At 41.6% G+C, this 15,374-nt stretch overlaps 1 protein-coding gene across 6 annotated transcripts in view; it reads left to right on the plus strand.

Moving 5' to 3' along the window:
• GALNT7 (polypeptide N-acetylgalactosaminyltransferase 7) overlaps window positions 1-15,374 on the plus strand; it is a 67,262-nt gene that overhangs the window by 19,270 nt on the left and 32,618 nt on the right. For 5 of the 6 annotated variants that reach the window (XR_014792128.1, XR_014792129.1, XM_084856460.1 and 2 more), the window contains exon 2: window positions 9,819-10,282. Coding sequence is in view for 4 of the 6 variants with exons in the window: in XM_084856460.1 (XP_084712586.1) it covers window positions 9,819-10,282 (464 nt within the window). In the remaining 2 variants the exon portion in view is untranslated. Of the gene's footprint in view, window positions 1-9,359; window positions 9,448-9,818; window positions 10,283-15,374 lie in introns of those variants that run through there. The other variant, XM_084856461.1, reaches the window with a different exon arrangement.

Raw genomic sequence — 15,374 nt, forward strand, 5'->3', positions numbered from 1 at the left:
GAAAGCTGCCAAGAGATCAAGGAGAATCAACAGGGTCATACTCGCCCGTGTTTCTCCGGACGTAGGTTATTATACAGGTGACTAAGGCTGTTTCTGTGCCAAAACCCAGCTTGAACCCTGACTGAAATGGATCCAGATAATTGGTCTCATCCAAGAGTATCTGGAGCTGGTTGGCAACCACCCGCTCAAGGACTTTGCCCAGGAATGGAACATTTGCAACCGGCCTATCATTATTAAAGTTTTCCAGGTGTAGGGAAAAAAAATCTGGAGTGGTCTCACCACTTCCTCCCTCTTGCAAGGAGGCATTAATCACCTCCCTGGCCCAGCCAGCTGTTCCCTCCCTGCTGGTTTTTATAAGCCAAGGGGGGCAAGGATCCAATATGGAAGTGGTTGCATGAACCTGTCCAAGCACCTTGTCCACGTCCTTGAGCTGTACCAACTGAAACGTATCCAAGAAAATCGGACCACGCTGTGGACACCTCACCTGATTCACCAGCAGTAAAACTGTAGTCTAAGTCCTGGCAGACGCAAGAGATTTTATCTTGGAAGTGCCTAGCCAGTGCATTACGGCAGGCCTTAGATGGTTCCGTAGCGTCCTTAGGGCCAGAAAGTAAAAGTCCCCGAACAAATCTAAAAAGCTCTGATAGGCAGCATATGGACAATTGATTAGAGGCAGTGAATTATTTTTTCCTTTCCGCTCTCACTGCCTTTGAATTTACCTGGCCATAGGCACACACCAGAGTTCAAGTTGATATTTGATAAATATTTACGTAGGCTAAAATGGCGAATCAAAAAGGGACACAAATAGCGCCTGCTACGCTATTTGCGTTCCCCTTTATTTTCGCCATCATAGTCTACGTAAATATTTACGTAGATTCAGACGGCCAAAAATAAGGAACGCAAATGGCGGCGGCCGTAGCAGCCGCCATTTGTGTATGCGGTTGTTTTTTTTAAAAAAACCCAGCCATGATAGGCTACGTAAATCTTTACGTAGCCTATCACGTCGTTTCTTTTTTTTTTTTTAACCCAGCCATGATAGGCTACGTAAATCTTTACGTAGCCTATCACGTCGTTTCTTTTTTTTTTTTTAACCCAGCCATGATAGGCTATGTAAATCTTTACGTAGCCTATCACGTTGTTGTTGTTTTTTTACAAGACAAATGGCAATGGCGGCAGCCGGTCGGAAGACCAGCAGCCGCCCCTGCCGAAGCCGCCGCCGCAGCTGCCGCCGCCCGGAAGATCAGCCCCAGGTAAGTCTCGTCCCGGGGGGGATCCGCGGGGGGGCAGGGGGGTGGCAGGCCGTTCCGCCACAGTTTTCGGGGGGCTGAATGCACTGGCATTTGGCCTCACCGAGATCCGTGGCGGAATTCTCTGACATCCCTACCCAGAGCCCTCTGGAAACCATCTGGATCCATTAGCCTCTGGGGGCAGACAATCTTAATAGGTCCCCTACCTTTGCAGAGGGGAAAAAAACACTAAGTCTAAACCTCAGCAGACAATGATCTGACCATGACAAAGGGACTAATGCAAAGTCCCCCACGTTCAGATCACCATCTCCATGTCCAGTTGAGAAAACCAGGTCTAGCGTATGCCCCACTACAGGTGTTGGGCCGATGACATGTTGGGACAGCCCCATGGCTGTCATGGAGACCATGAAATCTTGAGCCCCACCAGACAAGGTGCTTTCAGCATGAATGTTGACATCCCCCGGAACCAACAGTCTGGGGGATTTCAGCAGCACACTCGACACCACCTCCGTCAGCTCACCTAGGGAGTCTGTTGAGCAGCGGGGTGGGTGGTAGCCCAAAAGAATCTCTAATGGGTGTCCCACTCAAGCAATATAAGGTGCAAACACTCTAGACCAGTAATCACATGGACAGGGAGCTTGCAGAGGGAGATGGAATTCCTATAGACCACAGCAACCCCCTTCCCCAGCCTGAGTGCTTAGGATACAGAAGCACTTGCTGGCTTAAAGTGGAAATGCAGCTTTTACATGAGTAAAATATATTTATATTGGGTATGTCCCTCAGTGGGCTTTTAATTCTGTAGCAAAGAAAACTGCCACTGGTGGTTCATGTAAGATAAGAGTGGCTCTTGTGCATTGCCTGCAGCTGGAACATTGCAAGGTTTTTAGCATTAGCTTTATTTTTTTAAGTGTTTGGATAAAGGTCCCAGGACCCTGGTGTGAACATGGTGCAGCAACCTTGCTAAGCATCTCACAGTCTGCCTCTGGTGAGTTCCTAGATGGGAGACTGCCTGAGAACTGTATGTATGTTGCCTTGAGTTCTGTGTAAGAAAGGCAAGATATAAAATATATGCATAATTATGAATGTTTAAAATAAAGTCATTAGCTGCTGTCAAAAAATATTAATAGAATCATAGAGTTGGAGGGGGTGTTGTAGGCGATTTTATTCAGTGCAGGATACCCAGAGCAAGAACATCCCAATCATTTGCTGTCTAGCCTCTGCTTGAAGACCTTCACCACCACCCAGCCAAGTTAGTCATTAAGATTTGTATGTGGTATGTTTTTAAAATAACAGTGTTAGGATAGGAGAATTTGATACTTATCCAAAGCACCATGCATGTATTTCTGGAAGATAATTTGGGGACTTAGCCTGATTCTCATGTAGCTGCTTTCTACGTAATCTGTTTGTGCCGAGCTGCTCTTTTTCACCCCCTTTTCTGTTCAAGGTTATCTGTAGAAATCAATATGGTGCCTGTGGCTGGTACTGTAAACAGTGCATAGGGTGAGTAGACAGCCTTTATATCACATCGCACTTGAGGTGCTGTGCTACTATTGCTAACTTCGGTTCTTCTTTTATGGTACTAAAATCTAGAAAACAACATTAGATTTGGCAGATGTGCAGAACTAGTGGCTTGCAAATTTATGCCTAAGGTGTATGCTGCTCTGCTCTAAAATCTGCACGAATTAATTCTTTGAAAGATAAGCCTTTTGAACGCATGCAACTTTGAATTTGGCGCAGCTTGCTTCAGTCTTACCATGACAAATGGATTGTTATGGATGGCATTCATTAAAGATGTGTTGTATTGAAACATCACACGGAACATAGTACTGCTGACAGGAAAGCTTAAGGTGCAGATTCTAGCAGCTGTCTTAGGAGTGGGGCTGAAAACGTAACAAAGATACTGTCAGGGCAGCCTTTCAGAGAGAGGAGACCATAGGCTTTGGGAGGTGGACAGGCAGGCACTGAAGAGTTGAGTAATAAATCTTTTCCTTGCAGGCAAATAGATAGTAATAGCAGCAGCAATTATATTTTTGACGTACTGGAGCCAACCAAATCTCCCAAGGGTCTAAAATATGATTCTAGAAAATCAGATAAAGAAAGACTGGGAAAAGAACAATGCTTTAGGCTGCAATCCTAAACACACTTACAAGGGAATATCTGTCAGGGTGGAAACTGAGCCAATAGAGCCCCAGAACAGTTCTGATTCTGAGGAGGAACAGCAATCCGTGGGAGAGGATCTTGCTCATCTCTCACAAGCACAGCAACTGGCAGAGATGCCTCCTGCCAGCGTTCCTGGGAGAGAGAGTGACCCTGGCAGTGAGAGAGCGCTGGAGGGGGGCTTGCTGGACGCTCAGCGCAGACGCAGGGAGCGGCAACAAATGGAGGGCGCAGAAAGGAGGCGTAGCGCTCGTTTGGTGCACAAACACCGGTCGCGTCCCGAGGACCCAAGGGAAAGAGGGAAGATCTCTCCCTAGCCCATAAGTTCAGGGTCTTCCCGTGATTCTCCTTCAAATGGGGACCAACTGCCTTACCTGGAGCTTAGGCTACTCAGCTATCTTTCCCCAGTGCTGTTCCTTGTTTTGGCGCTAGCAACTAGTATCCTGAAAGAGTCATAAAATAATAAAGTAATAAAGTCTTGGAAAGAATTCCTTGTCGTCTGTGTCCTGAGTTGGCTATTGGGGACTGCAAGACGCAGCTAGGGCGCTCCTGACATAAACCTCATTGAATGTAGCAGGGGTTAATTCAAGGAAACATCCATAGGAATGCATTTTTATTGTGGGGGGGACCTTCCCCCCCCAATATGTTTATTAGAAAACTCATTACTTGGAAGTAGTGTGAGTTTATGGTTGGCTTTCTAGCAAAGATGTCTCCCAAGGATTGGGTGAAAAAAACAACCACATAGCCTGTAAACAACAGAGGAAACACATTAAAGGCAACTTTCAACATTTGAAATCGCATATATATGCATACACACACACACACACACACAAATAGAAGTGTGTGGAATTTGTAAATAGGAACTAGAATATGATGGCGAGGGAGGGGCTTGAGAGAAAAGTGAATGAAAGCCTATTAATATGAAAAGAAAAAGGTTTAAACAGATTTTCTTTTTCTTTTCTTTCTTAAAAAGAAAAAAAATAATAGTAATCTTGTCAACTTAGCATGTTGAAAGTGGCTTATACAATTTTGTGGATGAGTATGGCTCATTTTTTAAAAATTCCTGCCAAGTGTCTTGAGGACGCTTAAAGAACGCATCTAACAAAAAGTAAGTACAATTCCATGCAGAATAAGGAGAAATCATAAAAATAGCTGCAGGTGAAAATATACCAAATGGTGCCTTAGCCCCTCCCATATTCTGTGTTCGTGATACAAGTAGCACATGCCTAAAACGTGCTTTACATTACCAGGCCCACTCCATCCAGATCTACTTCTGTATGCCTCGCCCAGTCCATGATCAAGTAGAGCAAAGCTGTGTCTGATGATGCATGACTGACCAGTCTAGGAACTTATCCCTGCCTCTGAGGCAGTATATGAATGAAATGAGACATGCAACACTGGAATGATGGCAGCTAGTTCAGCAGAGTAGCCTGGACTAAGGTTTTTTTTACTCAGAATGCTGGCTGGTTGTTGTGGGGAGAGAGAAACTGCAGGGGGCGGGGGGGGGGTAGAATAGCTAGAAGCTTAAACAGAACATTTTGTTGCAGGGATCCACTTGTAAATAAATCATACCAGAGGCAATTTGCTTAAAATTGCTTTGCCTATATAGCCATAGTAGTTGCTTCCATCCAGTGATATTGTCTGGCAAGTTATGCCTCCCTTGACTGCCTTTACTTTAGAACGCTCTGCGATGGGTGTGCTGTTATGTTTTGTTACATTTTTCTGTGTTAGATTGTAGAAATTCCTTTGCTTATTTTAATTGCTGTATGCTCTGGTATGTTGCTCCCTCTATATCAAACAGCAACCACTCTTACGAAGAAACTTAATACTCAACCATTAAGATTTATGACTATTATTCTTTAGTTTTTCTTTCAAATTGGCACTTCAAAATTCACAGAAAAGCTTCTGAAAAGCACTTTCCTCAGCCAAGATAAGAGTGAAATGTGTTACATGAAGAGAGATTTTATTTCACAAATATGTAGGAGCTCAGTACTTTTATATTAGGAGGTTCTTACTTTGGTAGTCATGAGAATTATCATATGGTAGGGAATCAAAGCAGTCAAGCAATGATTCAGTGATTCAAGTGATTTATGATTCATTGTTCTTTCTGATGAGTGTGCAAATGTTAATGTAAAACTGTCCAAGCCCTGGTAAGTAAATACAATAATTCAGTATCATGTTGAATAAAAATAAAATATTATTTTTATAAATTAAAAATCTAACATGCACATTGAAGGTATGAAAGCTTTCCCTGTGTTCACGGGGAGTGCATAGATTGTCTTCTCTATTTTTTATTCATAGGATCCATTCATCTGTGACCATGATTTCCACAAACATTTTTACTGATATAGCTGTGGGGGGAGGGGGTAGAAAGAATATTGCTCATGTCATCTTTAGTTTGATCTTGTCTACACTGCTGCTTATACCAATTTTATTTTGTCATTTTGCATTCATACATCATTTTACTATTCATAATTAAACCAGTGATCGCCAACTTAAATTATTTATTTATGTAAAATATATTGTGCTTTTCTTTATAAAATCAACTTCAGGTGACTTACAAAAATAATAATAAACTTAAATAGTATTGTTGTTCAGTCATTCAGTCGTGTCCGACTCTTCATGACCCCATGTACCGTGTACCATAGCACGCCAGGCCTTCCTGTCCTGCGCTCTCTCCCGGAGCATGCTCAAGTCCATATTCATTGCATCAGTGAAGCTATCTAGCCATCTCATCCTCTGCCGTCCCCTTCTCCTTTTGCCTTCAGTCTTTCCCAGCATCAGGGTCTTTTCCAGAGAGTTTTCTCTTCGCATTAGGTGGCCAAAATATTTGAGCTTCAGCTTCAATATCTGTCCTTCCAATGAGCACTCAGGGTTGATTTCCTTGAGGATGGACTGATTGGACCTCCTTGCAGTCCAGGGCACTCGTAAGAGTCTTCTCCAGCATAGTATAAGTAGTATAAGCAACAATAAAAAAATCATTTTTAAGCTAAACTAGACAAGGAAATATTGATTGATGGCTATTTTAATGGAGTCATCTCAGCTAAGCAGGTTGCTTTCCAAAATGTTTTATTTAAAATGTGCATCAAAGATTTTTGATAGATGCTTGGTGGGATTATACTTTTTTTTTCAGTACCAAACAACTCTTATTCTAACTTCACCTTATTTGACACAACTCATAAGACAAATAGAACCAGATTCACAAACATATGCAGACCATGGTCCAGTTTATACATTTGGGGCAAATCATTTAATAAAAAAGCAGTGGAGAATGGAGAACACGTTGTTAGAAAATCAAGAGGCAGTACAGGATTTAACATCCAAAACTAAAGAACATTTTCAATTTAATGACTCTCCAGAAATTAGTAATCCTATAATTTTGGAAGCCTCCAAAGCAGTAGGTAGAAGTATTCTGATTTTTTTAAAAAAAACTCAACTATAAAGGCAGAAGAAAAGAAATATAACTGTACTTGAATCATTTCTATTTTGGAGCAGAAACATAAGGAACATGCTCACAGAACTTCTGTAAGTAACCAGAAGTATTAGGGCACTTATGTGTGTTTAGACAGAAAAAAAGCCTGGCTGGGGAATTATGGCAGCTGTAGGGCTTTTTTTCTGTCTAAACATGCATAGAATCGCCCCTTAAGGAGGCAGTTAGACTTACAGTTAGGCTGTGTTCAGATGGAGAAGAATTTACTTTTTTAAAAACAATGACAATCTGAAAGGGGGAATAAACCAAATAATTATTTGGTCTCATTATTAAAAATGAAACAATTTAACAAAAATAGCGTAAACTATAAGCTATCAAAGACTTGCTGAGAAGACTTGCTAGAGAGGGTTCAGAGGAGGGCAACAAAGATGATCAGGGGACTGGAAACAAAGCCCTGTGAGGAGAGACTGAAAGAACTGGGCATGTTTAGCCTTGAGAAGAGAGGACCGGGGGGAGGGGGGGGGAGATAGGATAGTGCTCTTCAAGTACTTGAAAGGCTGTCAGAGAGAGGAAGGCCAGGATCTCTTCTCAATCATCCCAGAGTTCAGGACACGGAATAATGGGCTCAAGTTACAGGAAGCCAGATTCCGGCTGAACATGAGGAAAAACGTCCTGACTGTTAGAGCAATCCGACAATGGAACCCATTACCTAGGGCGATGGTGGGCTCTCCCACACTGAAGGCATTCAAGATGAGGCTGGACAGCCATCTGTCAGGGATGCTTTGACTTAGAATCCTGCATTGAACAGGGGGTTGGACTCAACGGTCTTATAGGCCCCTTCCAACCCTACTATTTTATGATTCTATGCCCACTATCTCAGTTGAACCTGGGCAGGCTCTCTTCTGTGTCTGTTGATTCTAATCAAGTTGTTGTCTGCATTCTTGTCATAGTTTTCTGTCTCTTCTTGTCCCATTTTTGGTTAATATTAAACATGTACCAATGGATCAGTTGAGTGTTATTGCAACCTCTGGAGGTGTCATTCAGTTAGCTACTATGTTATGAATAGTAACATTTTCATATCTTTTTTTTTTCAACCAGTGAAAATTCAGTTCATTAAATAGATAAATATTTTCATATGCAGTCTAGATACCTATGTTACCAGACTGGTTATACCACAGTTAATGCAATTTATAGCAGAAGTAGGTCTACATAGAATCACTAACTGCTGGCCATCAACGATTGAAATGCAGACAGAAAATGTGCTATCTGGATGATTTAAAAAGAGTAAGAACTTGTATAATTTCTTTCAGCATTTGGGTAACTAAACAGGAAGACCAAAATTCCTGAGTAGCAATACATTGTGGTCTGTATTTTACTGTTGTTGGAAATAACTTGTTCAGTAGCTAAGGTCATGCTAACATGTATTGCAAGTTAAAATGTAGTATCTTTTTTGTATATTTTAATCAAAAGCTGGGAAACAAATCCCATGTACCTAAAATGTTGATCCTGGCAACTCCTACCATAGCTGCTGTCTGAGCCAAACTGGAGCCGAGAGTGCATCAAAAGACTGGAGGTGACTTCCATTCTGTGCTTGGAAGGGATATGGTGAGGAACAGTGAGGGGCCTCCCTGTGGCTTTTGAGCTATATGGGAACAGTTACTAATGGTCAGCCACAAGACCAGTTCCCCAAACTTCTGCACAAAGTGAACATACAAAGGTTATAAAGCCTTTTCTCCTGCTCAGATGTAAGGCCTCCCATACCACTCAAGTCCATTTTATTCACAGGCATGCTGTAATGTTTGGGATTCTGCCACAGGGGTGACGTAATAAGCTGCAGAGTGGCACAACAGTTTGTACAGCAATCTCAAGCCTTTTCTGCAATTGCCATATGTGCCTTTGGGCATGTACACAAATTACATTTTAAAATATGTGGTGGACACCCAACTTTGAGATAGAAGTCATTAAATTTTAAAAACCAATGCAAGGGTTTGTTTCTTCACAGCCTTACATTTGTTGTATTGAGCCATCTGCTTATGTAAAGAAAGAAGAGCTTTCAAGGATTGTAATAAGGAGCCCCAGACCACTTCTGGCTTCATGAGCCTTGTTGTCCAGGTGTTTTTCTGTTGTTGTTAGACTCTGTATAGACTGCCTTGTTCAGTGACACATTGTTAAACTTGTGTATGTGTGTGTGCTCATGATTTTAACAGACTTTGGTTATCACAAAACATTGCAGGCAATACTCCTCTAATAGTTAATTTCTGGAATTTGGTGCCGAGTCCTTAAGTGATGCACGCAACCTTTTGTAGTGATCCCTTATTTTTATATGTGACTCAGGAACATCCCCATATGTACCTATACTTTTAATGGAATTTATTGTTTTTCAAACAATGTGTTTTCATATTTTATGAAAACACATTTGTTTTTTCCATAACAAAGGGAATGTTTTTCCTTTGTTTTTGCCATAACAAAAACAAGGTAATGAAAGAGGGGTGGGGAGAAGGGGGTCAGTTCCAGTCCTCGACTATGGTAAGGTCTCTGTGGTTAAGGATGATTTGCTGTTGTCTTTGAAGTCACATACAACACTGTGAAGACTGACAAGATGTCCATATATGGGTGAGGAATGCAACCCTTTCATGTTCACAGCCTTTGAAAGATATGGGTAGTAGGTTGCAAAACGTGGGTGTGATGGTATTTTTAGGTGCTGCACAGGTGGGTTTCAAACCTATTGATATTTTTATCTTACCTTAAATTTATTTATAAATGCACACGCTTGCCTGCAGAGTACATTGATCTGAACAGGCTGCATGTGCATTTGAATTTGTGAACCACCCAGAGAGCTTCGGCTATTGGGCTGTATAGAAATGAAATAAATAATAAATTACTAAATTGGCTTTGAGAAAGACATGGAAAACTGAAGCTGAGTCTGCAATTCTGCTAATTATTTTGCTTTATGATGTTTTGTGCCCCTATTTTGTTTTGTGTAGGATGACAAGGAAGCTGTCAATTTAATGCCAAAAAATGGATACCATGGTTTGGTTCCTGGAAATGACAAATTCAAGCCTGTGTTACCCTGGCCTCACGTTGAAGGTGTGGAAGTAGACTTGGAATCAATTCGGCGAAGGAATAAGGCCAAAAATGAAGGGAATCCTCTTGTTGGTGGCAACAATGATCAGCAAAACATTATGCAGCGACAGTATCTCACATTTAAACCACAGACACTTATCTACCATGATCCTGTATTGCGATCTGGAATTCTTGGTAATTTTGAACCCAAAGAACCTGAACCCCATGGAGTTGTAGGTGGCCCTGGTGAGGAAGCCAAGCCATATGTTTTAGGACCAGAGTATAAAGAATCTGTTCAAGCCAGCATTAAAGAATTTGGGTTTAACATGGTAGCAAGTGATATGATCTCACTAGATCGAAGCATTAATGACTTACGTCAAGAAGAGTAAGTACCTGTTCTGCCTCTTTTTTAAATTTGTTATGGATGGGTTACTTTCATTTTTATGCTTAATTTAACTTCAGTAAGTGTCATTGTGATCGGAATACTCCATTTTCATTCTGTGTTGGTTACAACTAAAATTTTATCTGATCTTTCACTTAATTTACTTCATTTGCCATGATGCATTCCATGTCTAATAACAAATACAACTTTGGTCATATCTTTTGCATCATACCTCTTGTTTCTACTTTCTCCAGATTTTGCTGGAATAATTATTTTTCTTGTGCATTATCAAATTAAGGTAGCTTTCCATTATTATGTACCCCTCTATTTTTTCTCTAAATTGATTTTCTTTTAATTGAAAGAAGAAACTCATTAATATAATTTGTATTTCTCAATGTGCACATACAGCTCCAGCAAAAATGCTTCTATTCCCAGGAGTATGTGGTTGATAGTGGTTTTAAAATTCATGTGATTCATAGTATTGTATAAATAGTGATGGTTAGTGTTTATTGCTTTAGAAGGAAAACAAAGGTACAATCTATCCACAACTCGGTACTTCTAAAAATCCCTTTCATTTTATTATGAGAGATGTAAGCACATGCTTAACTCTTCCATTAAAATCAGTGGCACTTGAAATGCTTAACAATGGCTTGATTATGCCCCAATACTCAAAACTTAATTCCTTTATTTAATATGATATGTATTCTAGCAGGCATTCAGATAATGAGTAATAAGTTATTGAGGCTTAAGCATGAATCACATTTGATATGAAATTATTTTTCTGTGGTGGGATAAGACTTGGCCTGCCATGGAAAAGCCTTATGTAAGTTTTCCTGCCCTTTTGTTCTGTTTGCTCTTTGAGATATGGCTCATGTACCTTCTATAAGGCATGGTGCCAAACTCTAATGACTATACAATCATTGAAACCATTGTCTTAGCTACTGCAGCTCAACTGTGTGTCTAAAAAATGTTTTCCAAGATGTGATATGTGAACAGAATCAACTAGCTACTACCCCAACCTGTATTTGGTTTTCTTTGAATTTACTGTCTACTGCAGGATATGTTCTATATTGAATTCACTGAACAAGAACAGTATAATGGCTTCTTTTAACAGTTATGCAAAACATTCTTTCACATTTCTGTGAGAGCTACTAACATGTAATTGTACTGTGTGGAGATTTTGTTTGTGTGTTTGTGTTTTTCCATATAAAGCATCAGGTTTTCCCTTCTCTTGCATTTATTACATTAAGAACCTTAGAATGTGAGTTATGTGCTTCTCTTCCATCCAACTGCATGAAGCCAAAGACGCATAAAGCTTGAATCCAGAATCCCCCTGGAATTTGATCCAGTAGAGCTTTTTCACTGACAGAATGAGGGAAGAGACAATCTTCACCATTTCCACCCTGCCCCCAGTCTGCTCGAGAGAGTTGGGGGACCTCTGGAACAGTGTGGGAAGTGGCACTAAGGGCTGCAGCAGGAGGGGAAATTGGATTGCTCTTCCCTCTGGCCAGAGTGCCTCGAGTGTCCTGTCCTGAGACTGGAGAGAAGGGCAGCTCATACTAGCCTCATCCATTGGCCAGAAGTTCAAGGGCCACAGGGAGACCCCTCCTCCCAGGAGAAATATCATGGCAAGGCATGATCAGCCTGGCCCCATTATTTTCCAGAGAAGGAGCAGCTGCAGGGAGTTTGATTCATCCTTCCCTTTCAGAAAGAACACCACTTAGAATTCAGAACCAACCTGGTCCCATCCATCAGCCGGAGAAGGAGCTGCTGCTCCAGTTCTTGCTTTCCTCTTCCTTCAGATAACCTTTTTCCTTTTGTCTACAAGATCGTGAGCATGCAGGCAGGAACTGTCTTATTTTTCAATATCTGTACAGTGCTTAGAAAATGTTAGGTGCTTGCTAAGTGTTCAGCCGCAACAACAACTCCACTTAGGGAGCACTCCTGCTGGCAGCGGAAAAGCTGGATCCAATCCATAGGAGCTTTTTGACAAAGAAACCTTCCCCTCCACCACTATCTATAGTTGTAATTTCCATAGAATTTTTTCGGTGCGTGATTTGTTGGTAAGAATTCTGTACTCTGTACATTTCTTTTTTGTTTAGTACTTTGGGAATTATTAGTTTGAATGATCAATACATTTCTGATCAGCTTGTTAGACTACATAAAATTGGAGAGAATTATGGTGTTGGCATTAATGTGATTTGGAAGTGTGAAGATGGTACCAACAAGTTCTATTTGCATAGGTGGCTTTATCTTGGGTCTCCACCACCACCCAAAAATCTAGATGGGTTTAATAAAGCAACCTTTGGCACCTTCTGCTCTTTCTATTTATATATAAGGCATTTGTACTGTGTTCCGAATCTATTTTATTATTAGCAGGCACAATCCTCTTACGGAGTGTTTTGTATGTGTGTGAACACTTGCAGTCCATGTGACAACTACATATCACTTGTATGTCATCAACAAGACCTGCTGAGGTCTGGCCAAGTTCTAGTCATAATAGTGCTGACCCGAAATACATCTGGAGATAAAGTAAGCAAGGCTGTAGCAGCTGTTTTCGAAACTATTTGGCTGTTTCTCAAATATGTGTGTGTCACTGAGGTATCACTGCAAATTGTTTACACAGCACAACTGTGGAGGATTTGCAAATATGAGTGGCTCTGAAACTGTGAGAAACAAATGCCTAAGAGATGTTCCTGGTTTGCTGAAAAATCTTTGGCTTCTTTAATTGGAGAAGAAGCTAGGATCCCTTCCATTTCTTGTAAAGTCAATTTTGGTACATAGTATAAGGAACCGTCTTGTGCTTAGCCAGTGACTGGGTTTGCACAAGACAACCCATCGTGAGCAGCCAGCCATGGTTGGTTGTCATGTCATCCGAATCCGGAGCCCTTTCCATGGGGTGGTTTTTTTCTGACAACAAGCCACATTGAGAATCCATGGCTTGTTTTAGGGTTATTTTTGGCTATGATGGGTTGTGTCATCCAAACCCAGGAGAATGATTTTAGTGTGGATTGTGGTGATTGGGTGGCAAAAAGCCCGTGCCACTCACTCTTCTCGATCTCACCAGTGACTGCCCTTCCACCAATGCTGAAATAGCACTTTCGAAGGGCTGTCACTCGTTCCCTGGCATTTTTTTTTCTGTGCCTCAAAAATGCACAATTTGGCTTGTAATGTTTTTCTTTTATTTTGATTGGAATTTTGCAGGTGTGCAAGTATGCTGTTACAGCAGTCCAATATGTGTAGTCCTGCCTGGTCAATTTCCTTGTCTGTTTCAGCTGTCAGAGGGCTGAAACAGACAAGGAAATTGACCAGGCAAGACCACATATTGGACAGCCATAAGAGTGTACTTGCGCACTTGCAAAAGACCAATTCCCCCCCCCAAAAAAAAGTTATGACCCCAACTCTGCATTTTTGAGGCACTAAAAAAATAAAATAAAATGCCAGGAAATGAAAAGGAGTAGCGATCGGAGTGGGGATGGGGAGACAAGATGGACTTTGCTACGAAGTCCCCTAAGATACGTGATGGAGCTGGCTGGAAGACTGAGGGGGGAAATAACCTGTGGCAAGCCCAATCGTCTGCCAGGCATACCATGGGTTGTTCAGCAGACAACTCACACTGAGTAGCTTATTTGAAGGGGTGGCTTAGCATTATGTGCAAGCCTGCTCCATGAGTCCATTGCTCTGACTAGCCTGGTATTGCCTGCTCTAATTAGGAGCAGGCATTCAAGGTCCCAAGCAGAGATCTTTCATAGTCTTTGCTCTCCAAGATCTTTGAACTGGAAATAACAGGATTGAGCCTATTCCAGAAGGAGATCTCAAGGGAACATTTTGTGCAAAGACGGGCATGATAAAGGACAAAGAAGGCAGGGACCTAACAGAAGCAGATGAGATTAAGAAGAGGTGGAAAGAATACACAGAAGAACTAGACAGGAAAGATCTGAATGTCCCTGATAGCCATGATAGTGCGGTCACTGAACTTGAGCCGGACATCCTAGAGGGTGAAGTCAAGTGGGCCTTAGAAAGCATTACTAACAACAAAGCTAGCGGAGATGACAGTATTCCAGCTGAGCTATTTAAGATCCTAAAAGATAATGCTGTTAAAGTGCTGCACTCAATATGCCAACACATTTGGAACACTCAACAGTGGCCACAAGACTAGAGAAGGTCAGTTTACATTCCAATTCCAAAGAAGGGCAATGTTTGAACCAAAGAGTGTTCAAACTACTGTACAGTTGCGCTCATTTCACATGCCAGCAACGTTATGCTCAAAATCCTACAAGCTAGGCTTCAGCAGTATGCGAACCAAGAACTACCGGAAGTACAAGCTGGGTTTCGAAGAGGCAGAGGAACTAGAGATCAAATCGCCAACTTTCGCTGGATCATGGAGAAAGCGAGAGAATTCCAGAAAAAGTCTATTTCTGCTTCATTGACTACGCTAAAGCCTTTGATTGTGTGGATCACAACAAACTCTGGCAAATTCTGAAAGAGATGGGGGTACCAGACCACCTTACTTACCTGTCTCCTGAGAAACCTGTATGAGGGTCAAGAAGCAACAGTAAGAACCACACATGGAGCAACTGAGTGGTTCAAAATTGGGAAAGGAGTACGACAAGGCTGCATATTGTCGCCCTGCTTATTTAACTTATATGCAGAGTACATCATGAGAAACGCCGGGTTGGATGAATCACAGGTCGGAATTAAGATTGCCGGGAGAATTCTCAACAACCTCAGATACGCAGATGATATCACCCTAATGGCAGAAAGTGAAGAGGATCTCAAGAGCCTCTTGTTGAGAGTGAAAGAGGAGAGTGCAAAAGCTGGTTTGAAACTCAACATTAAAAAAACGAAGATCATGGCATCTGGCCCCATCACTTCCTGGCATACAGAAGGAGAAGAAATGGAAGCAGTGACAGATTTTATTTTCTTGGGCTCCAAGATCACCGCAGATGGTGACTGTAGCCATGAAATTAAAAGATGCTTGCTCCTTGGGAGGAAAGCTATGGCAAACCTAGACAGCATAGTGAGAAGCAGAGACATCACCTTGCCAACAAAGGTCCGTCTAATCAAAGCTATAGTTTTCCCAGTAGTAACGTAT

Source organism: Heloderma suspectum, chromosome 5 (assembly GCF_057233095.1).
Source record: "Heloderma suspectum isolate Gila_16-S chromosome 5, 16-S_ref, whole genome shotgun sequence".
Taxonomy (NCBI): Eukaryota; Metazoa; Chordata; class Lepidosauria; order Squamata; family Helodermatidae; genus Heloderma; species Heloderma suspectum.